The sequence below is a fragment of the Eumetopias jubatus genome, unplaced genomic scaffold, assembly GCF_037043125.1.
Source record: "Eumetopias jubatus isolate StellerSeaLion01/CBP00866 unplaced genomic scaffold, mEumJub1_p1.0 scaffold_5, whole genome shotgun sequence".
Classification (NCBI taxonomy): domain Eukaryota; kingdom Metazoa; phylum Chordata; class Mammalia; order Carnivora; family Otariidae; genus Eumetopias; species Eumetopias jubatus.
Window position 1 is genome coordinate 52,844,789 of NW_028274811.1, and position 23,973 is coordinate 52,868,761.

Below are 23,973 nucleotides of genomic sequence, written 5' to 3' on the forward strand. Positions count from 1 at the left end.
TGGGGAAACCGATGGGCCTCTCCTTACCCTCACTCTCAAACTGCTAAGTATAATGCTATTCTAGAACATGGAGCAGGTGATGGGGAAAAGGAAAGTAGAAAATTTCCCTCTTGTTCAATTTTCTTTTTTAAAGATTTTATTTATTTGACAGAGACACAGCGAGAGAGGGAACACAAGCAGGGGGAGTGGGAGAGGGAGAAGCAGGCTTCCCGCGGAGCAGGGAGCCCGACGCGGAGCTCGATCCCAGAACCCTGGGATCATGACCTGAGCCGAAGGCAGACACTTAACGACTGAGCCACCCAGGCACCCCTTGTTCAATTTTCATACCTGCTTACCTACCTCAAGACTTGAAACCTCTGTAAAACCACTTTTATCATGGTGCACGTTTTCCGGAGCCACCGTCTGCCATTTCACATCAAGCATGGCGAGGGCCTCTAAATACTGTTGATTTAAAACTAGGAAGGGCCAAAGAAGAGAGTGTTATGAAATTTAACTCCGGCCTCACCTGAGTTACACCAACATTATATACTCATTTCTTACAAGCAATGCATATACACAGACATTACCTACTACATCTGGCCCCATCCCGAAAAAAGGCATCAAGTGAGATAATACATATATAACACTAGATTAAATAGGACTATTTTTAACGTTGAAGTATTTTAATTTTGCAAACAAAGTCTGGTCTTCATTTGGTCAAAGAAAATTTGCAGGATTTTCAAAGAGAACACACAAATGCAAATTATTTGCACTTGTTGGATCGTAAGACAACCAGATGATGAGATCTCCTACGTTAACGTCAAATGTACCAGCTATACAAACTTTATCGGACTTCTGTTAAGAGTTTTCACAAGAGGCTCTCAACCAAACATTTAGAACAAGAAGGGTCCTGCTATCTACTGAGCAGAAAATAGTAACTTTCCCTCTCTTGTTGCAGGGTGAGGTGGTAGAGGGGGAGGGGTTGTGGCTGTGGGCAACTTCTATCCTGAACTAACAAATCCCCCATCTGCTCGAATCACTGGTGTTGAGAAGCACCACTTTCTGTGTGCAGTTCTCACCCCAGGACTCTGCCACAGTACGTTTACTAAACTACAGAAAGTGCCCCGCTCAGGTCCATGACCTGATTTAGAACTTCGTCCCCTTCAAGCCACTACTTTAAAACAGTTTCTGCTAAGAAGGAAGAACCAACATCTCTTAAAATTTTATAAAAAGTTGACGCCATCTTAATATTCTTAAAACACCTTACTATTCTTTTATTAACTTTTGTCATAAGGTGGCTCGTTACATAAAGGGTACATATGTATACACATATATGTAAAAAATTTCAAGTTTTTAATAAGTCATCTTGAAAAATTAAGAATATTAATCTTAGCAATAAAGTCACAAGATATTTTTAAGAGAAAGTAATGTTGAATAATTACACAGCTACATACTTTTCCTACTAGTATTCCAATAAAACATATACCCACTAAGGTTCCTCAAAATCAGGTGCTCTACAATCTTGTTTTACAATGAGTATAAAAACTAAAGGATAAAGGGAGAATGGGGAGAAATACTTAATGGATATAGGGTTTTATTTTGGAGTGATGAAAATCTTTTGGAATGAGATGGTTGCAAACATTGTGGGTGTTATGAATTACTTTTGAATGGTTGGTTAATTTTGTTAATTGAATTTCACCTAAAAATTTTTTTAAATTGCCAAAACCCTAAAAGATGCATATCTTCTATTATCCTTAAAGCATATTACTTTGAAATAATAGCACTTTGTCTATCAATATGTATGTTCTTAACATAGGATACTCTATTTAAAAATTATCTTGTAACATAATATTTTTAAAGAATCAAAATACCACTCTTCACTTACGTGCATTTTCCGACTTGAGCATTTTAATTTCTTCTGTTTTTACATTCAAAGTTTCTTGGAGGACTGCATTTTCACAGTTTAGCCTGGAAAAAAGTACCCTCCAAATAACTTAACACTTCATGGTTGAATGAGAATATTTTTATCCCATAATTAGAACACAAAAACCCAAATAAAATTTTTCCTACTTCAAAACAGTCTAGAACATATATGTGTCACAAAACAAAAATAATTTAAGAGCGTGGTAATGGGGTGCCTGGGTGGCTCAGACGGTTAAGCGTCTGCCTTCGGCTCGGGTCATGGTCCCAAGGTCCTGGGATCGAGCCCCACATCGGGCTCCCTGCTCAGCGGGAAGCCTGCTTCTCCCTCTCCCCCTGCTTGTGTTCCCTTTCTTGCTGTCTCTCCCTCTGTCAAATAAATAAATAAAAATCTTAAAAAAAAAAAGTGTAAGATTTTGAACATACTCTTAATTTGTCTGTATATTTAGCTGAGAAAGAATCAGAAGTATCTCAAATTAAAAAATAATAAAATAATAAAAAGTGGGCGGGGGGCCTGCCTGGTTCAGTGGGTAGAGCATGTGACTCTTGATCTCAGGGTCATGAGTTCAAGCCCCATATTAGGTGTGGAGCCTACTTAATAAAAATTAATAGGGGTGCCTGGGTGGCTCAGTGGGTTAAGCATCTGTCCAACCCTTGATTTCAGCTCAGGTCATGATCCTCAGTGTTGTGAGATCAAACCCCATGTCAGGCTCCACGCTGGACATGGAGCCTGCTTAAGATTCTCTTTCTCCCTCTCCCTTTAATTAATTAAAATTAAAAAAAAGAGAGAATCAGGGGCGCCTGGGTGGCTCAGTCAGTTAAGCATCTGGCTTCAGGTCATGATCTCAGGGTCCTGGGACCGAGACCCGACTCGGGCTCTGCACTTATATGGGAAGTCTGCTTTTCCCCCTAGCCCCCTCTCCCTGCTTGTGCACACTCTTTCTCAAACAAGTAAAATCTTAAAAAAAAAAAAAAATGGGGCACCTGGGTGGCTCAGTTGGTTGAGCATCTGCCTTCGGCTCAGGTCATGATCTCTCAGTCCTGGGATCAAGCCCTGCATCAGGCTCCCTGCTCAGTGGGGAGCCTGCTTCTTCTCCTCTTGCCCCAGCTCATCATGCTCTCTCTCAAATAAGATTTTAAAAAATAAAAATAATAAAAAGAGAATCAGAAGTATCTCTGAGGCATCCTTTTGAATATTCATTTTCTTTACTAAAGTTTTAATCATCTTCACCACCACCTATAAGCTTAGGCCACCTCCAAGAACTTGCATAAAAAGATACCTAGTTTATACTGCAAAATACTGAAAACAATCTAAGTGCCTATCAAGGAGAATGGCTGAGTACACTATGGCACATCCACACAACGGATTGGTTTCCAGGATATATTGTTAAATAGAAAAAACAGTTTAAAAGACTATCTACAGTCAACTGTTCTTTGGTGTAAGAAAGAAGGAGAAATAAGAGAAAAGACATATATGCCCATTTGTGCAAAAGGAAACACAGGAGGGATAAATAAAAAAATAGACTGGTTATCTACAGATGGTGAGGAAAAGGAAGGATGACAGGAGGCTGGGAATGGGGTAGGCATGGGGGGAAAATGACATTTCTGAGTATACCTCTCAGAATAGTTCTGACTTTTGGAAGCATGGGAATGTTTTACAGAGTCAAAAATAAAGACGAGTAAGTAAATCAACAAGGATGGTGAAAAAAAACGTAAGAAAGAATACAGATAGAAACAAATGAACTTAAATGAACAGTATAACCATACTGAAGAGAAAAAAATAAGTTGTATTTTTTTTTAAAGATTTATTTGAAAGAGCGCAAGGAAGCACAGGGGTTGGGGTGGGGCAGAGGGAGAGGGAGACAGAAACTCAAGCAGACTCCTCATTGAGCATGGAGCCCGACACAGGGCTTAATCTCACGACCCTGAGATCATGACCTGAGCTGAAATCAGGAGTCAGACACTCAACCAACTTAGCCATCCAGGTGCCCCAAGAAACTAAACAAGTTTGGAACACAGTGTATTGACTGGATCCCCTCAGGCTAGGAAAAAAAAAACTATAAACAAATACTGAACTCTAGGTTTGATTCTGCAATGGTGTATATTAGCAATTCTAAAGCTACTTTCTGCATATTGTATGACAGAATGAATAAGTAAACGTTGGGTGAAAGTTGTTTCTCACTGTGGAAGTTACAAATGTGGAAAGGAGCAAGGCTAAAATTAACCTTGTGGTGGTGGTCTGCAATTGGAGATAGGGGTATGAACAGAGAGAGAGAGAGGTTTAGGTATGTGTCAGTGTGGGTGTATATTTCCAGCTCTGTCCTCTGAGACCTTTTAGCAATGACTTCCAGTAGCAATGAGCACACTTAGCACTAAGGCCTTGATTTCTTTTTTTTTTAAGATTTTATTTTTATTTATTTACTTGACAGAGAGAAACACAGCGAGAGAGGGAACACAAGCAGGGGGAGTGGGAGAGAGAGAAGCAGACTCCCCACTGAGCAGGGAGCCCGATGCGGGGCTCGATCCCAGGACCCCGGGATCATGATCTGAGCCGAAGGCAGACGCTTAACAACTGAGCCACCCAGCCACCCCAAGAACCTGATTTCTAAACACCATTCCCCACTAAAAGGAACCAGGGATCCCTGAAGAAATGCTTAAAATTTTATATATAACGGCCTAGAATATCTTATACCAGAAAGCAAAGTGCTCAAACAATAATAGGGAGGTGTCAGAAAGCCACAGGAGCCAGCGTGAAGGGGCTCCCACTGACCAAAGTTGGAAATTTTTTTTTTTAAGATTTATATATTTTTTTTAGAGAGAGAGTGAGCAAAAGCACACGCACACCCAGGGGAGGAGGGAAGGGCAGAAGCAGAGGGAGAGAATCTGAAGCAGACTCCCCACTGAGTGCAGAGCCTGATGCAGGACTCAGTCTCACAACCCTGAGATTATGACCTGAGCTGAAACTAAAAAGAGTCAGATGTTTAACCCACTGCACTACGAGGCACTCCCAAAATTGGAAAATTTTAAGCAACAAAAGAAATTACGAGAGTAATGGCTTTTAACCAGTTGAATGCTGCAAGAATTCATGAATCCATTTTGGGATAAACAAATGGGAGAGAAAAAAAGCTCTTTACTACAGTAAAATGCCAGCAAATAAATGCAGAGGAAGTAACAGAATTAGCAAATTACCATTTGGCAGCCATCACAGTAATGACTGCTTCAGGCAGAATAATCTGTGGATGTAAAAACTAGTGGGTAAAAATCTGATAAATCACATAATCTCAAAGCATCTCCCCCACAAGATGCTTATTAATCACAAGGGGAAAAAATAGTGCCTTTATAGTGGAGAGTGAGGGCACACAACCCACCTTAACCCAAGTAGTCAAGATTCACAGGCTAGGAATGGGACAGATCAACTTCACAGGCCTCCGGATGTGATCCGCTAAGAACACAACACTGCTTCAGTGGTAATATGTCCAAATGCATAGCCCAAATTAAGTTCAGACGCACCAGACGTCTCCAATGTGGGACATTACATAACTGGCCTGTCCTCAAAATATGTCAAGAACAAACACTGAATAACTGTTTCAGATGTTTTCTCCCCCTGCCCCTCACTTCAGCCTCCCTCCCTCCTAAGTGTTTCCGATTAAAGGGTTCTAAGGTTTAGATGGGAAAAGCAAACACAATGCATGATTCTGGACTGGCTCCCAGAAACAGGAATTTTTTTCTTCTCTTTTGCTAAAGGGGTGTTAGTACTAGAATAATTAGCAAAACTAAATAAAAGAGTATTAGATTGTCTTAATTTTGATAATATTACCGTGGTTATAAAAGTCCCTTTTTATAAACACAGAGTGAAATATTTAGAGTAATGAGGCCTTATATATAAGCAACTTACTTTTTTTTTAAAGATTTTATTTATTTATTTGACGGGGGGGGGAGAGTGCACAAGCAGGGGGTGCGGCAGAGGGAGAGGGAGAAGCAGACTCCCTGCCGAGCAGGGAGCCCGATGTGGGGCTCTATCCCAGGACCCCGGGATCATGTCCTGGTCCGAAGGCAGATGTTTAACTGACTGAGCCACATAGGCGCCCACACTGCTTTTTAAAATATAGTTTATAGGGGTGCCTGGCTGGCTCAGTAGTACATGTGACTCCTGATCTTGGGGTTGTGAGTTCAAACCCCATTGTGGACATAAAGTCTACTTAAAAAATAAATAAATAAAATATGAAACTGGTGAAAGCGGATAAGCAGTAAGAATTTCATAATATTCACAGCCCACAGAAGAACACCTAAGCTATATTTGAATTATATACACTTTATGGAGTCCCTGGCTGGCTCAGTTGGAAGAGCCTGTGACTCTTGATCTCGGGGTCATGAGGTCAAGCCCCATGTTGGGAGTAGAGATTACTCAAATAAATAAATATTAAAAATAATATATAAAAATAATAATAAAAATATAGATAACTAATACACACTTTAAAGATTTCCAAAGAAAAACTATAGAATAAGAATATACAAACCTGTCATATTTTTGGGTCCATGATTCCTCTATATTTTTAAATCTATTCTGATCAAACTCTATTTCCCACTGCAAGGCATTTATTTCCTGTAGAAAGAAAACAGCACTTTTCATGGAAAATTACTACAGATCACTTCAGGACAGTGTGAGTAGCTGAAATAAATCGTTAATCACTTAAAAGGATAGGTTAAAGAGAAACTAATTATTGTTCAAAAAGAGTCTTGTGACATTTGTAAACACACATAACATGCCTTTTTAACACTCAAGAAAAGCTTTGCCAAAGCTTACTTATTGTAAGAAACAGCTTCAAATTTTGCTGCTCAGAGCCTAGATTTCTCATTGCCCCACCCCCAACCCATACAGACCACAAGCAAAACACGTGCCCGGGAGTTTGAGCCCAGGACACTGCCATCGAGGGAGGCTACAACTGGCACAGGAACAGGAGCTTCCAAGGTGATTCCTAGCTACCGTTTAGTGACGATGAGATGGTCAGAAAGAGGCAGGCTCTGCCAGGCAAGAAGAGAAAGGAAAGAGGAAAAAGAAGAAAAATAGAAAGTGTCAACTTGGCAAGCCTCCTACTAGCTTAAAACGAGGCAATAAAAGAAATCTTAATTCTTTGCCTGTGTAATAGTATGTTTTGGATTGTAAGCTCCAAAAGGGAAGGGACTGTATAAAATAGAAGCACAACTAAGAGGGTATGCACAAAGGACATAGCCATCAGCACGGTGGTTTTTAAAGGAAATTCTATTTGACAGCTTAGTGGACTGCACAACTCTACACTGAAAGTGGCAAATACCTTCTCCAAGGATCTCTTTTGTTCCATAGTTTTTTGCAGCATCATTTGGGTGTGACTTGTGGCTTTGCCAAAAACTGCCTAAGAAGAATAAGAAGCCTATCAGTATAAATTAAGTTTCTCATTACTCCTATATGCATACTAAGGTTCACATTTTTATTTTAAGACGATAGAAAACCAGAGAATTTCCATAGAGACCACCTTTTATAGAGAATTTGATAGTTCACACGTCAAAAGATCTTGGTTTGACTCTCCTGATGAATATGAGAATGAATGAATGAACTTTCCACACAAAGACTGGCACATGAACAAATAAAGCAGTGTTATTCATAAGAGTCCAAAAGAGGAAACAGCGTAAGTGCCCATCAAATGGTGAATGGATAACCAAAATACGGCATAACCATATAATAGAATATTAGGCAATAAAAAGGAAGAAAGTACTGACATATGCCACACCATGCATGAGCCTCAAAAACATGTTAATTAAAGGAATCCAGACACATATTATATCATTCCATTTACATGAAATAGAAAAGACAAATCCAAAAGACAATAAGGAGATTAGTGGTTGTCTGGGGTTGGGGATGTGAATGGGTAATGACCGCTAATGGGTTAGAAATTCCTTTTGGGGAATATTGAAAATATTCTAAAATTAGATCATGGTGATGGTTATGCAACTCTAAGGTTAGCAAAAATAAACTGTACACTGAAAACAAGTGAAATCCATGGCATATGAATTTTACCTCAGTAAAACTGTTTTAAAAATCTGCACCTCAAAAAAAAAACCCTATATTAAGCACTGATGCTTTTATTTTAAAAGATAAAACCATACTACCTATGATTGGAATGTTAAGTGACCAAAATTTAAAAATAACTTCTTACCATGCTTTGAAGAATTTTCAGTGCTTCCTCTTTACCTTCTAGTTGTCTTTGAGATGCCTCAAGTTCAGTTTTTAAAATTTCTACCTCCTGAGGGGAGAAGTAAAATTAGTCTACATATCTGTAAGATATGCAACCCTCAAAATGATCAATTTGGATAGTTTACATGTAAGCTCAACACTCTATGACACTCAGCAAGCACTCTGAATCTAAGCACTCTGACCTTACAAAAGAGGCTGGAAATTCCTCCAGGCTTCCTAAGTGGCCCAGGCAGGCTTTAGACTGAAACTCTCAGCATCAGGTACCCATTTTAACTAAAAGCCCAGACCTTCTGCTTTTACCCTTCCAGACCACACAGCTAATAATCTGAAAATAATCTCTACAGCACCAATAATAAGCACGTGCTCATCCACAGAGCTACAGTGGCTATCATCAGTTGAATTATGTCTTTCCCACCAAGGAAAGTTTTGTCCAAATCCTAACTCCTGGTACTAAGAATGTGACCTTATTTGGAGACAGGGTCTTTGCAGATATAATCAGATTAAGATGAGGTCATCCTGGATCAGGGTAGGCCTCAATGACTCCTGTCCTGAGACAAGGCAAGTTTGCGCCCAGACACAAAGAGGAGAAGGCCATGTGACAAGAGAGGCAGAGACTGCAGTGATGTGGCTGTAAGCCAAGGAATGCCAAGAATGTCAGGGGCAACCACCAGAAGCTAGGACGAGGCAAAGAAGGATTCTCCTCGACCTTCCAGAGGGAACATGGCCAACTGACATCTTGATTTCAGATTTCTAGCCTCCAGAACTGAGAGAATAAACCTCTGTAGTTTTAAGCCACCTGTTGGTGGTGCTTTGCTACAGCAGCCCTAGAAAACAAAATGGTAGCTCAGTAGCTTTCACCAGAAGAGTTACAAGTTCACAGTGGGTCTTCCTGTTCCCCTGCACACATACTCCTACTCCCAGCAGCAGGCTGGACACAGAGCACCTGGAAAGCCTGCTGTCTTCTGACTTCAAAGAGGTTAAATTAAGTCAGTTTATTTCAAGCCACACACACAGGGAAGGCGGAGGGAAGTCTGTAACTCTCTTGTGAAAGGTTTGGGTGAAAGGCAAGCTGGAGGGTCTGTTTACGTAAATAGCTTTCTTGAGAGATGAGGAAGGTAAGAGACAGAGGAGACCAGTTGAAAGTTATGAGCTTTTACACTGTGGCTCACTGAACATATCTGGAAAGACAGTATTTAAAATATCAGTGGGCTTTGTTCACAGGAGAATTTTTGTATTAGCCGGAGTACTTACCTCTAAAGTATCCTGAAGACGTCGCTTTAATTCTACACTTGACAATTCTGAATTAGAATCTATTAGGAAAAAAACAAAACAAATACTTTTTTTTAACTAGTTGAATACAGGACATCTGTTTACAAAATATCAAATACAATTTTTTGTCAAGAGGAAAGAGTTGTAATAAACCACATAATGATAAAAATAGGTAGCTTAAAACATGGCACAAATGAAAAGATACATACATTTGAATAAAAATACTCCTTAAAAAGGTACTCTCTAATAAAACTTGTTAATGAATTGTTTAATTACTACATACAAAACAGTATTTAAAAACATGAATGTTGGTGAGTGAAATAAACTCTGGTGTTTGGCTTAAGTTTGATCAATATAGTGATATGAAATATCTAAGAAATAACCTGAATTTAATTTCTTTCCAAGGAGAATGACTAGAAGTCTCCTGTAACTTCAATTACTCTCTCCTTACTGTGATCAATTGAGACATTAAACTGAGCTTCCCAGGAGCTTCATTTTCAGTGTGGTCTCACTGGCAATAGAAAAACATGAAAGTGGTAAATTACAAGCAAGAAGACTAAGAAGAAGTAAAAGGAAGAAAAGATTTTTTAGAAAGAGTATTTTGAGGGACATTAAAAACTTCTCAAAACAATTTCTTCTTTGCTGTTCTGAACTTTCAGTATGACAGTATCCAAGGCAAAAACTAAGTCTTGTTTTTATTCCAATGGCACAAGGCTCCAAGGAGAGACAAGTGACATTGGGTTGGCAATGACAAGTTCTGTTGTAGTAATACTTGTGCTAGGCAGAATAATGGCCCTAAAGATGACCACATCTTAATCCCCGGAACCTGTGAATACACGGCAAAAGGGACTTTGTTGGTTTAAGTTAAGGACTAGGAGATTATCCTGGATTATCCAGGTGACCCCATTGTACTCACAAAGGGTCCTTATGAATGAAAGAAGGAGGCAGGAAAGTCAGTGTCAGGGTGAAACAGCATGAGAAAGACTTGACCAGCCATTGCTGGCTTTGAAGATGGAGGAAGGTGGCCACAAGCCAAGGAATGTAGGTGGGCTCTAGAAGTTGAAAAAGGCTCAGGAACGGATACTCTTCTCAGGAATAGAGTCTCCAGAAGGAACGCAGCCCTGCCGACATCTGGATTTTAGCCCAGTAAAACCTGTTTTGGATTTCTAACCTGCAGAACTGTAAGATAATAAATTTGTGTTATCTTAAAGATAGGCATTAAATTTGTGGTAATTTGGAAATTACCTATTAGCAGACAAGAAACCAGTACAATATCCTTAGGTAGGATCAGGCTAACTTGAGATAAAAGTCCATAACCCAACAAGACAGGAGCTCATACTTTTACTGTTTCATTTTGTTTATATCCCAGTGGTTTCCTCATGTTCTTATAAAGGCATTTTAGCAATATGTGCGGTTTTCAGCATCTTGCTTGCAAAACAGAACCCAACCTCTATGCATAAGGAACTGAAAGAAAAATATATAAATAATCCTGTCCTAATTTCAAGAAGGATTTTGAAAGATGGGGGATAAGATCCTCATCTGCAGCATGTTTTTTGTAAATCTAAAAACCATGTTTCTTAAATTATTCTCATGTTGTTCTAATTTGTGTTTGTTCCACTTGCGTGGGGGAAGGTTTACCACATGGATTATAGAAGATTCAGCCAGACAAGAGCTATGCCACCAGGTAGGCATGGAGTCACCCCTGGGTTCCCAACAATTTTGGAGTTGTAACATTCTATCACAATGTGATTCTGAATTTTATTCTTTCTTTAATATATGGCATAATTTATTTTTTGTTCTGATAAATTAAGATGAATTTTATGAGAGGCACCTGGCTGCCTCAGTCGGTGGAACATGCGACTCTTGATCTCTGGGTTGCACTACCCACACTGAGTGTAGAGATTACTTTTAAAAAAGATTAATTTTTAGGGGGAGGATTTCATGACACTCATAAAATAACTGGACGCATACATCTTTTGCCTGGAACATACCTTCCCCAGATAAGTACCAGGCCTGGACATCATTTCATTCTGGTGCTCAAAAGCCCCCTCCTTAGATAGGTACCCCGACCCTTGCCTGAAAGAGCATGCGCCAACCCCTCCAAATACTCACTGTCCCTGCACCTACTACTGCCTGATGTTACATAGCTGTTGACTGGTAGATTAATTTTTTCTTTCCTCTACTAGAATGTGAACTGCATGACATGGAGACTATTTTGTTCACTAATGTTCCCAGAGCCTCGAACAACCCCTGGCACCTAATAGGTACCCAATAAATACTTGAATTAAAAAAAAAAAAAATGGATGTATACCACTAAATCACACACACACAAAAGCAAGGTAGATAATCACCGATATCACTAACATATCTGTATTAATGCAAAATAACTACTACACTCCTCCATTTGTACAATACTTGGAAATAGAAACATGGGTTACTTTTATACTAGCACCAATCCCACAAGGTGAATAAAGATGAATCCCCACACACCACAGTGACCTATTGTCTGGTGTTGGAAGGGTGAAAACACTGATGAAATTCACAGGAGAGGAGGAGACAGGAGAGGGCACTAAGCATTCTTACCACTGCTACTCTGTTGTCTGGAGTGGGAAGTTCTGGGCTCTGCAGGGTATGTATCTTGCAAGCCCTTATGCCTGGAATACTGAAAAATGGCGCCACTTCCTTCTTCCCCCTGTCCTGGAAGTGAGGGTGGGCTGAAGTTCTTGCCATCAGATCTTTTTCTTGATGTCGATAGGCGTGAAACTTGCACTTCGTAAATACCGCCGGGCCTTCTTCCGAGGCCATACCCCAAGTCGCCTTCTGCCATGTCATCGTCCTCCGTTTCCCAGGCCCACAGCTCTGCCTCGCTTGGCGGCCTCACCACCCTGCTCATCAGCCAGATGCCGTATGTAACATAAGGAAAACCAGGTTGTTATCTGTGATTAAGAGAAATAGTAGTTTAAAAACCATCAGTATAATAAAGTTGGGTTTTAGTGGGGAGAAAAGTTTCTTTCTCTCAGGCATGACTATCCCAGCGAGGCATCAGCACACAAACAGCCCTTACAATCCAATTCAAGTTATTTAACATTTAAGGGCCTTTTAGGTAGGAGAAGATCCAACCTCTTATTTCAAAGATTGCAGTGAATTATAAGGAAGCAGGAAAACCTTTTTACTGAATCTAATTATTTCCTGATCAGGATAAAGCAGATCAGCTTTTGCCAAGGAAAGAGAAGAAAGGGTATGGCTTTCACAAGTCGAAGAGCTGTATAGAATTCAAGAAGTCTCTGAAAACGGGGACTTGCAGTGGCTACGGAGACCACCCCGCCTCTGTCCCTTCATGGCCCTTCATGCACTTCAGGGGCTTGGCGCTCTTAGAGCCCCTCCTCTAGCTCTACTTGGTTTATCTTCTGTTTCTATGAAGACACAGTTCTCCTGGGATGCTCTTCCCCAGACAGTTGCTCAACTGGTTCTTCACCTCCTCTGGGTCTTTCCTTCAGTAGCACCTCCGTGACTGACACTGGGTCTAAAATTGCCACCTCCTCCTTCTCCCACTTCTCTGCTTTATTTTGCCCCTTAGCACTTAGGACCTTCTAACGTACCCCTCCCTATTTTACTCATTTTTCTAATCATGCCACCAAAAGGGGGAAGGGAGTACAAAAGTGGGAGCCTAGGAAAGTAGGAGTTGGTTCTGACCGGCCTATGATGCCTCTCAAAAGTAGGGCAACCTGAAACTTTTCCTCTGCCAGAGTTGAGACCTGCGCCAGATGGCCCTAAGCGGAATAGAAAATTTTGTCTGTTTGGATCATCACTGCGTTCCCAATGCCTAAGACAGTATCTGGGACATAACTGGTACTCAAGAAATACTTCTTAAATAAGTGAATGAAGGAAGGAATAAACAAACTGAAATACTTGCCTGTCCGGCAGAAAAAGAGTCACCTCAGCAAGGCTCCACCCTGCATACTGTGGAGCTAAGTGCCTGCCCTTCTTCCCAGAAGAAAACATTCCAGATAAAATGCCTTACAGTGCCCACCAATGAGCCCTCCCTGTGGGGAGACCACTGACCACTGTAGGCACCTACCTGGTGGCTGGACAGCACCTTAACTGCTCAGCCTTGTTCCTCCCGCACAGAGGACAGTTGAGAAGGACTTTCACCACCAGGCATTTCAAAACCGCTATTTTGATGTAGTTGTTTAGAAACATCTCAATCCTCTTTTCAAGACTCATTAAAAAAAAATAAATACATCTGACATCTTTTCTAAATATCCTGCTCTTTAAATAATTGCTTACCAGGACTTTAAAAAATAATTGAATCTAAGTCTTGCATTTTCTAGTGAGATGTTTCTCTTATTCTTCCACGATTAAAACCACACATAGGGCGCCGGGGTGGCTCAGTTGGTTAAGTGTCTGCCTTGGGCTCAGGTCATGATCCCAGGGTCCTGGGGTCAAGCCCGCATTGGGCTCCCTGCTCAGCGAGGAGGCTGCTTCTTCCTCTTAGCTCTCCCTCTGTTCTCTCTCTCTCGAATAAATAAAATCTTGAAAAAAAAAAAAGGAAAGAAAACCACACATAGATGCCAGATAAATCTGATCATGTTTGAAGGGGTTTGTTGTTTTATACTTTTTTTTTTTTTAAGATTTTATCTATTTGAGAGACAGAGAGTGAGTGCACAAGCAGGGGGAGCGGCAGGCAGAGGGAGAAGACTCTCTGCAGAAGAGGGAGCTGGACCGGGACTGGTGATCACGACCTGAGCCGAAGGCAGACGCTTAAAGGACTGAGCCACCCAGGTGCCCCAGTACCATATATTTTCAATATTTGAAAGCAAAAGCCCTTACAGGTTTGAAAAGATAACATCATAAAAGAAGGTACACAGACAGAAAGATGCTCATCGTTAGCTGTCAGGGAATTGTAGATTTAAACTATAATGAGATTCTGTTACACACCACTGTCAATTCTGTGTTGCTGCGGATGTGGACATACACAGTTGGCAGGGGTATAAAATGGTACAACCCCTGAGGAAAAGTTTGACAGTTTCTTTTAAACAGGTGATCCAGCAATTGGGGCATTTTTGATATTTACCCAAGGGAAAAGAAAACATATGTTCAGACAAAGGTGTGTGCATGAAGGGTCACAGCATTACTCAAATTGGCCCCAAACTGGAAACAACCCATATGTCCATCAACAGAAAAACAAACTGTGGTAAGTCCATACAACAGAATATATTCGGCAATAAATAATGAATTTCTAATGTATGTGACAACGTGGATGTATCTCAGAGACATTGTGCAAACAGAGGAAGACATACTATGTGAAATCCTGGCCAAACTAATATACATAACAGACACAGATCAGTGGTTGCCTAGGGTGAAAGGCTGCCTTCAGAGAGCATGAACAATCTTTTTGGGGGTGATAGAAAAGTCTTCTATCTTGACCAGTGATGGTTTGTCAAAACTTATCATCCTTACATTTTATTGTATGTAAATTATACCTTTAGAATGTGAAAAAAATTATTTTTTTAAAAAATTTAAAAAAAAAATTTTAAACCAAAAAGAATAAGGGATCTTTAACTGGATTAGGGGACAAGATGAGAAATGCGTTCATCAGTTGTAACCCTCCTAGATAAGCAAATTATTAAAGTAGATGCTTTAAATCAGCTCCAGTTCTTTTTCAGTGATGTAATAATAGTACTTGTTGCTTATTTCTATGTGCTAGGCACTATTTAAGTGTTTTACTTATTCTATTTAATCTTTACTTTGCAAGACACTCCTGTTATTAAGTCTAGACAATTAAACTTAAGCACAGAGAGGTTAAGTAACATACCTAACAAGAGAAAGAACCAGGGGGGCCTGGGTGGCTCAGTTGGTTAAGCGACTGCCTTCAGCTCAGGTCATGATCCTGGAGTCCCAGGATCGAGTCCCGCATCGGGCTCCTTGCTCAGCAGGGAGTCTGCTTCTCCCTCTGACCCTCTTCCCTCTCGTGCTCTCTGTCTCTCATTCTCTTTCTCTCAAATAAATAAATAAAATCTTAAAAAAAAAAAAAAAAAGAGAGAGAGAAAGAACCAGATTCTGAATCCTGATCCCTCATGTCAGAGACACTGTGACACTCTTAGCCACTGCTCTCTGCGAATGTGAATGAAATTAACATCAGAATAAACCACATTTCTATTATTTATAACATCAAACAGAACTGAAAGTAAAAGTCATTTTCCCCCCAAATTTTTACAAAATCATCTTGGCTCCTTTCCGAAATAATAAGTTTGTCTATTTTTGTCAAGATAGACAAGAAATTACTCCCTAAGAAGCTGTGTTTTACCTCTATCGCAAATTCCTGCTTATAAATGCAATCTCACACCTCTGTTAGAGGGTGTGATCAGGACTGGGCAGCCAGCAGTGGAGAAAATGGAATTGGTCAACACAAAGGAAAAAAGTAGCAAGAGGAAAGAGTAAGCAACCGCAGGATTAGCTAAGAATATTTTTTAATGTGCCACATAAAACCAGCTATCATCGTTCTCTTTCTGCTGTTCACAGCTGAACATAATGAACTTTCCCATGATCCAGTACTCTACCGTTTTTTTTAAAAATGTAACTTTGGGAACGGCCGGCTGTGTACTCTCTCATGTTTTATATACTAATACTCATATGTAATGAAGTCAAACTAAATGACTTTTAAAACACATGCCTTCTAAGAAAGGGAAAATGTTCTAAGTTACTAATGTTCCAGTAGCCGGTTTTAAATGTACTCAACGTTGAAAACCAGGCAGGCAGCAGGATGTGTGACAGAGAAGGCCCTGACTCAGGAGGTCTGAGTTCAAATTTCACCCCACCACTTGCTGCTCTATCATCTTGGGCAAGTCCTTTAACTTCTCGGAGCATGTTTTCCAATCTCCAAAATGGGCTTAAGCATTACTACTTTATAGGGTTGTTTTGTACCATCGATGTATTTGAAATCAATGTTTATTGATTTAGAATTTGAGTATCAGTTTCTTTGTTAAATGGGAGGATTGGATAAGATGGTTTTTTGTTTCTTTAAGGCTCTAAAATTCTGGTTCTGTATCAGCATTTCCCAGTGTGCCCCGTGGAATGCTAGTTCAATGGACTGTTGTTGCTAGGAAAAAAAGGGTTCTTCCAGTTTTATTTTTCTTTGCTAGTACAAGCTATACATGACTTCCCCAAAATTACACAGGTAGTGGCCATATCTAGAAGCCATATCTCTGGCTCCTGGCCCAGGGTTCTGGTCACTTGGGAAAGGCCATAGGATGAACAGATGGCAATGAGCAATCTTCCTACATGTGCTCTAAAAAAACTCTCTGAAAAGTGGCCACTGACTTCCTAATTGCTGAATTCCAGCTCCGCAGCCTCTCCCACCTGTGCAGAAGCTATGACATTACCTATTTGCTACAAGCAGGCCCCCAGTTGACCTTAGCTCTTCAGCCCCACGGGGATGACTGACTGCCTCCTGTCGGCCTGCTCAGGCTTCTTTTCCTCTTTCCGTCCCTGCTATGTACATTTGCCTTCAACTGTTAAACACAATTACATACACATTTCCAGCTGGATGGCCTGCCAGCAATTCAAACACAGCTGTTCAAAAAAGAAATCAATGCCCTCCCGCCCCACCCTAGATCTCATCCTGAGTCCTCTATTTCTGCATATGTATCATTCATTCATGCTCCAAAACACCCAGATCCAAAACTTTGTAAGTTCTCTTTTCCTTGATCCCTTCAGTTACCAAGTCCTCTAGGCCCACAAAATCTCCCCAAACCATATCCTTCTTTGGATATCAACTTTGCAGCCCTGGCTGAATTTATTACTTCTCCTGGGCTAAACCAATAGTTCCCTAGTTGTTCTACTTCAACAACTGTTCATCCTATACACTGCTGCTCCGAGCACAGATCTAATGATGACCCTCTCTTACCCTAAGACATTCCATGGCTCCCGTGGCATATATAATTAAAGTGTCACCCTGTTATCTACAATGAGACTCCAGTTTTTACTTCCCATTTCAGCTGTCACTGCTCCCTGGACAGGCTCTGTGCTTCCATTACGAAGGACTGCACCTGCACCCAGGCCCTCTCTGTGCAGTCACCTTCAAGCCTCTCCTGGTGCTCTTCTCCACCCCAGGAATGCTCTCTCCTCGAAGTCCCCATCAGCTCATGACAGCCACTCCCTCCAGTAGCCCCCCGGCACTCCTGAACCAGATGTGATTTCTCCTACCTCTGAGCTTCCTAGCTCTGTATTGTACCTTTTTATTTTTTTAAGATATATTAAGAGATGGGGCGCCTGCGTGGCTCAGTCGTTAAGCGTCTGCCTTCGGCTCAGGTCATGATCCCTGGGTCCTGGGATCAAGCCCCACATTGGGCTCCCTGCTCCGCGGGAAGCCTGCTTCTCCCTCTCCCACTCCCCCGGCTTGTGTTTCCTCTCTTGCTGTGTCTCTCTCTGTCAAATAAATAAATAAAATCTTAAATTAAAAAAAAAAGATTTATTGAGAGACAGAGCAAGTGGGAGGAGAGGCAGAGGGAGAGAATCTTCCAGCAGACTCCCGCTGAGCGTGGAGCCCAACACAGGGCTCAATCTCATGATTCATGAGATCGTGACCTGAACAGAAACCAAGAGTAAGATGCTTAGCTGACTGAGCCACACACGTCCGCATTTAAAAAATTTTTTTTTAAGTTTTTTTTTTTTAAAGATTTTATTTATTTATTTTGACAGAGAGACACAGCAAGAGAGGGAACACAAGCAGGCGGAGTGGGAGAGGGAGAAGCAGGCTTCCCGCCGAGCAGGGAGCCCGATGTGGGGCTCGATCCCAGGACCCCGGGATCATGACCTGAGCTGAAGGCAGACACTTAACGACTGAGTCACCCAGGCACCCCATTTTTTTTAAGTTTTTATTTGAGTAATCTCTACACCCAACCTGGGGCTTGAACTCAACGACCCCAAGATGCAGAGTCACATGCTCTTCTGACTGAGCCGGCCAGGCATCTCTGTACCTTTTTTTTTAGTCCTTCCTAACATTTTTATCGCACATGCCCCTTCTGCAAGAAGTATCCAAAGACATGTGATAGACGGAACTGAAAGAAAAAAAGACTTCTGCTTAGAAAACTTGGAGTAGAAGCATCCACACCCACTAGCCTGACAACTCTTGCCCTAGCAAACAGGTTGGTCAAACAGATACCTAATTCCTGCAGGTTCCACAAAGAGGAACTAATGTGGGCCCTCCCTGGTGAACAATGACTTGTTACACCACTCTCTGGCATTTTATTTTTCAACTTTTTGTGAAAATAATTTTAGATTTACATTACGTCTCAAAGATAGTGCAGAGACTTCCTGTATATCCTTTGCTGAGACTCCTGTTAATATTAGGGTACATTTATCAAAATTAATAAGCTAATATTGATACATGCTATTAACCAAACCACAAACTTTACTAGGATTTCCCCAGTTTTTCTACTGATGTCCTTTTTCTGTTGCAGGACACTACACTGCATTTAATGCGCTGTAGTTTTAAGGCTCAACACTAATAGGAAAAATAAAATAAAGGAGGAGGGGGGCGGAAAGCAGAAACAGAATCTTTCAAATCTATTCCTTATTTTTTCAACGTGAGAAAAGGCCATTAAACTAGCATTTAGGGAAAAAGCAGCCGGTGTGCCAGCTTGTCCACAACCTGCTGAGTTTCCACGAATCCGCGCAGCCCGAGCCCATGGTCCTCCCCCCGCAACACACCCCCCGGCCGTCCCCACCTGCCGGGCCTGGCCGGGCACCTCCGCAGCGTCGGTCGCGGGGACAGGATCCCAGACTCCGACCCCGTGCGCAGGAGCTTCCCCGCCCCCGCACCCCACCAAGCGCGCTCACCTGGCGCCGACCGTCTACGCCGCGCGCGCCGCCGCCGCCCTCCAGCCACGTGACCGCGCGCGCCGCCCGGACCGGAAGGAGGGGCGATGCAGCCGTGGCCTCCGGTACCGTGTGGGACGCTTCCGCCGCCTGTCCGCGCCTGCCGCAGGCTCCGTCCAGCTGCAGGCTCCAAGATTTGCCCACTACGAGTGATCGAATTAGAAATGGTAGCGCGAGACTTAGAACAAGCCCGTGTATGCGTCAGTAAAGGTAAAAATGAGATAGCTGAAACATGAAGTGTCCAGGGGTCCCGTAAGAGGAAGCTGGATCCGAGCTGAAGGTCTGCGGTGTAGGTGGACCAGGAAAGCAGGCTTTCCGTGCAAGAAATGAGGAGGGCTTTGCGGGCGAGACGAACTGCTGGCGCAAAGGCGTGGCACCGGGAAGGAACAGGAGGGGCCCTAAAGCGTTGCTGCTGGGAACGAGCCCCGTAGGTTTCCGGAGACGGGCCCTAGCTCCCTCCTACCCCACCAGAAAGTGCCAAGTCAATAGCTTCCTTACCTGGGTGAAATGATTTCGATAGTAGTTCCTAGTATCCGACGTCCTTGAAGTAACTGAAGGGACTTCGTGGTGGTCCAGAAACTTGGCAGGATTTAAAGATTACCCTGGATTAGAAACAAGCTAATGAACCCTTTCTTCACGGTAACAGACGACTTTTGTTCTTCCTCTTCTCCAGATCCAGCCCACATTTCCCTTAACCGCCCACTTCCCCAAGGAAGCATAACCTACACAAATGGCAAACCAGACTTAGAACAAGATCAATTATAGAACAAGATCAATGCTGTGTGCATGTTAGATGCTTGGGGGATTTAAGATTATCATAAGAGATTATTTACAGCTTTAAAGTCAGTTTGCCTACTATCTAGCATATTCAGTAGCTTTGGAAACTAAAAATAGTTTTTTTTTAAACTTTGGACTATTTAAAATAGCCTTCTAGGGCGCCTGGGTGGCTCAGTTGGTTAAGCAACTGCCTTCGGCTCAGGTCATGATCCTGGAGTCCCGGGATCAAGTCCCACATCGGGCTCCCTCAGCAGGGAGTCCGCTTCTCCCTCTGACCCTCTTCCCTCTCGTGCTCTCTCTCTCTCATTCTCTCTTTCAAATAAATAAAATCTAAAAAAATAAAAAAATAAAATAGCCTTCTTTGCCCTAAAAATATTTCATAACTTTACCCCTAGAAAAACTTTAACTCTATTTTCTTTGTCAGACTTCTCCAGAAAGCAGAACTTTGAATGCATGCATATAAAATTTTTGTTTAAAAAAGACGAGTCCCGGCACCTGGGTGACTCAGTTAAGTGTTTGCCTTCAGCTCAGGTCGTGGTCCCAGGGTCCTGGCATCGAGCCCCACGTTGGGCTCCCTGCTTAATGGGGAGCCTGCTTCTCCTGCTCCCCTTGCTTGTGCTCACTCTCTCTTCTGTTAAATAAATAAGTAAAATCTTAAAATAAATAAGACATGAGTCTAAAGTTGGTTTTCATCACTATGTGCCATGCTGGTAAACTATTGCGTAACAAATGTGTGCTGAATGTCTTTAAAAACGTATCAACCAGTTTGAGTACATTTCAAATCTGATGTGTATTATTTAACAGCTTTATTTAGCTCTTATCCACATAGTATACAATTTAAAGTATACAACTCAGTGATTTTTTTAGTAATTAACAGTTATGTAATCACAACCAGTTTTTTAATTTTTATTTTTTTAAAGATTTTATTTCTTTGTCAGAGAAAGCACAAGCAGGGGGAGCAGCAGGCAGAAGGAGAATCAGGCTTCCCACTGAGCAGGGAGCCTGAGGTGGGACTCCATCCCAGGACCCTGAGACCATGACCTGAGCCAAAGGCAGACACTTAACTGACTGAGCCACCCAGATGTCCCAATTTTATTTATTTATTTAAGATTTTATTTATTTGAGAGAGCTCCAACAGGGGAGGGGGAGAGTGGGGAGGGACAAGCAGACTCCCCACTGAGCAGGAAGCCCAACTGGGGGCTCAGTCTCATAACCCAGAGATCATGACCCGAGCTGAAGTCAGATGCTCAACTGACAGCCACCCAGGTGCCCCAGCACAACCAATTTTAGAATATTTTCATTACTTCAAAAAGAAACCCCTTATCCATTAGTAATCACTTGTCATTTTCCTTCACCTGCCCCAGCCCTGGAAAGACCACTAGTCTACTGTCTTTAAATATTTGCCTGTTCTGGACATTTCTTATAAATGGAATCATACAATATATAGTCTTTTGTGACTGGCTTCTTTCACTTAGCATTATGTTTTCAAGATTTACCATGAAACTGTAGCATGTATCAGTACTTAATTGTTTTTATGGCCAAATAATATTCAATTTTATGGGTGTATCACTTTTATTTACCCATATTTGTCCAATGTTGATTGACATTGGATTGGGTTTTTTTTTTTAAAGATTTTATTTATGTATTTGACAGAGAGAGACGCAGCGAGAGAGTGAACACAAGCAAGGGGAGTGGGAGAGGGAGAAGCAGGCTTCCCACAGAGAAGGGAGCCCCATGCAGGACTCAATCCCAGGACCCCGGGACCATGACCTGAGCCGAAGGCAGACGCTTAACGACTGAGCCACCCAGGTGCCCCTGGATTGGGTTTTTTCCCGGTTTGGGGCTATTATGAATCATGCTGCTGTGAATATTCATCAGTAAGTTTTTGTGTGGATGGATGTGTGTTTTTATTCCTCATGGGTATATTCCTAGGAATGGAATTGCTGGGCCATATAATACTTCGTGATTAACATTTTGAGGAACTGCCAAAAGGTTTTTGAAGGCAATTGCACCATTTCACATTAACACTAGCTAGTTCCAACTTCACATCCTCACCAACACTTTTTATTTTCTGGGGTTTTGTTTGTTTTTAATAATAGCTATCTTAATGGGTGTGAAGTGGTATCTCATGGTGGTTTTAGTTTGCATTTCTCTAATGACTAATGATGTTGTGCTTCTTTTCATGTGTTTACTGGCCATTTATATATTTTCTTTGAAGAAATATCTGTTCAAATCTACTGTCCATTTTTCAGTTGGGTTATATATCTTTTTTCTTTTAAATTTTTTATTATGTTAATCACCATAGATTACATCATTAGTTTTTGATGTAGTGTTCCATGATTCATTGTTTGTGCATAACACCCAGTGCTCTACGCAGAACGTGCCCTCTTTAATACCTATCACCAGGCTAACCCATCCCCCACACCCCTCCCCTCTAGAACCCTCAGTTTGTTTTTCAGAGTCCATCATCTCTCATGGTTCGTCTCCCCCTCCGATTTACCCCCCTTCATTCTTCCCCTCCTGCTATCTTTTTTTTTTCTTAACATATATTGCATTATTTGTTTCAGAGGTACAGATCTGTGATTCAACAGTCTTGCACAATTCACAGCGCTCACCATAGCGCATACCCTCCCCAATGTCTATCACCCAGCTACCCCATCCCTCCCACCCCCCATCACTCCAGCAACCCTCAGTTTGTTTCCTGAGATTAAGAATTCCTCATATCAGTGAGGTCATATGATACATGTCTTTCTCTGATTGACTTACTTCACTCAGCATAACACCCTCCAGTTCCATCCACATCGTTACAAATGGCAAGATCTCATTCCTTTTGATGGCTGCATGATATTCCAGTGTGTGTGTGTGTGTGTGTGTGTGTGTGTGTGTGTGTGTGTGTATTCCTCTGTCTCTGTCAAATTAATAAATAAAATCTTAAAAGATTGAATTGTGAGAATTATTTATGTGTTTTGGATACTTGACCCTTATCAGATTTATGATTTGCAAATATTTTCTACCATTGTGTGGATTATCTTTTTCTTTTTTTTTTTTTTAAGGATTTTATTTATTTCACAGAGAGAGATACAGCGAGAGGAGGAACACAAGCAGGGGGAGTGGGAGAGGGAGAAGCAGGCTACCCGCAGAGCAGGGAGCCCAATGCAGGGCTCGATCCCAGGACCCTGGGATCATGACCTGAGCCGAAGGCAGATGCTTAATGAATGAGCCACCCAGGCGCCCTATCTTTTCACTTTCTTGATGATGTCTTTTTTTTTTTTTTTTTAACATAAACTCTATGCCCAACATGGGGCTTGAACTCACGACTCAGATCAGGAGTCACAGGCTCTACAGGTGCCTCTGATAGTATCTTTTTTTTTTTAAAGACTTTATTTTTTAGAGCAGTTTTTGGTTCACAGTACAATAGAGGAAGGTACAAAGATTTCCTATATGCTTCCTGCACGCACACATGGACAGCCTCCCCCATTATCAGCATCTCACAAAAGTTACATATTTGTTATGATTGATGAAGCTACACTGAGATTTGAGGGTGTCTTTTGAAGTACACAATTTAAAAAATTTTGATGAAGTCCAATTTATTTTTTCTTTTGTTACTTTTATTATTTTATCTAAGAAGGCTTTGCATAGCCCAAGGTCAAAGGTTTACTCCTGTTTTCTTTTATATTGTTTTAGCTCTTACATTTAGGTCTATGATTCTTAAGAGTTAATTTTCACATGTGTAAGAAAGGGATCCATCTTCATTCTTTTGTGTGTAGTTTTCCAGGTGTGCCAGCACTATTTGTGAAAAGGATTGTTCTTTCCACCTTCAGTTTTCTTAGTAACCATGTGGAAGAAAATCAACTGTCCATAAACGTGAAGATTTATTTCTGGTCTTTCAGTTCTACTCTTTTGATCCTTCAGATCTATTC

The 23,973-nt window shown here is 41.5% G+C and overlaps 2 protein-coding genes and 1 long non-coding RNA gene across 7 annotated transcripts in view; 2 read left to right on the forward strand and 1 right to left on the reverse strand.

Moving 5' to 3' along the window:
- CDK7 (cyclin dependent kinase 7) overlaps window positions 1-13,637 on the forward strand; it is a 47,727-nt gene extending 34,090 nt beyond the window's left edge. Inside the window, exons 12-13 of one of the 3 annotated variants that reach the window (XM_028089609.2) lie at window positions 11,030-11,081; window positions 11,584-13,637. In XM_028089609.2, coding sequence (XP_027945410.1) covers window positions 11,030-11,049 — 20 coding nt within the window. In that variant the 3' untranslated portion in view covers window positions 11,050-11,081; window positions 11,584-13,637. The other 2 variants (XM_028089608.2, XM_028089611.2) reach the window with 2 other exon arrangements.
- Window positions 1-19,924, reverse strand: part of CCDC125 (coiled-coil domain containing 125) — a 29,728-nt gene extending 9,804 nt beyond the window's left edge. The window contains exons 1-9 of one of the 3 annotated variants that reach the window (XM_088023332.1): window positions 19,775-19,924; window positions 19,238-19,419; window positions 11,981-12,333; window positions 9,380-9,438; window positions 8,091-8,177; window positions 7,212-7,289; window positions 6,417-6,502; window positions 1,865-1,947; window positions 340-455 (exon numbers count right to left, since the gene is read on the reverse strand). In XM_088023332.1, the coding sequence (XP_087879458.1) occupies window positions 340-455; window positions 1,865-1,947; window positions 6,417-6,502; window positions 7,212-7,289; window positions 8,091-8,177; window positions 9,380-9,438; window positions 11,981-12,290 (819 nt within the window). In that variant the 5' untranslated portion in view covers window positions 12,291-12,333; window positions 19,238-19,419; window positions 19,775-19,924. The other 2 variants (XM_028089604.2, XM_028089605.2) reach the window with 2 other exon arrangements.
- On the forward strand, window positions 19,327-21,947 carry LOC148164354 (uncharacterized). Its single transcript, XR_015768177.1, has 2 exons — window positions 19,327-19,486; window positions 21,707-21,947. It is a non-coding gene; the product is annotated as an uncharacterized LOC148164354 (long non-coding RNA).
- The last annotated feature ends 2,026 nt before the right edge of the window (window positions 21,948-23,973 follow it).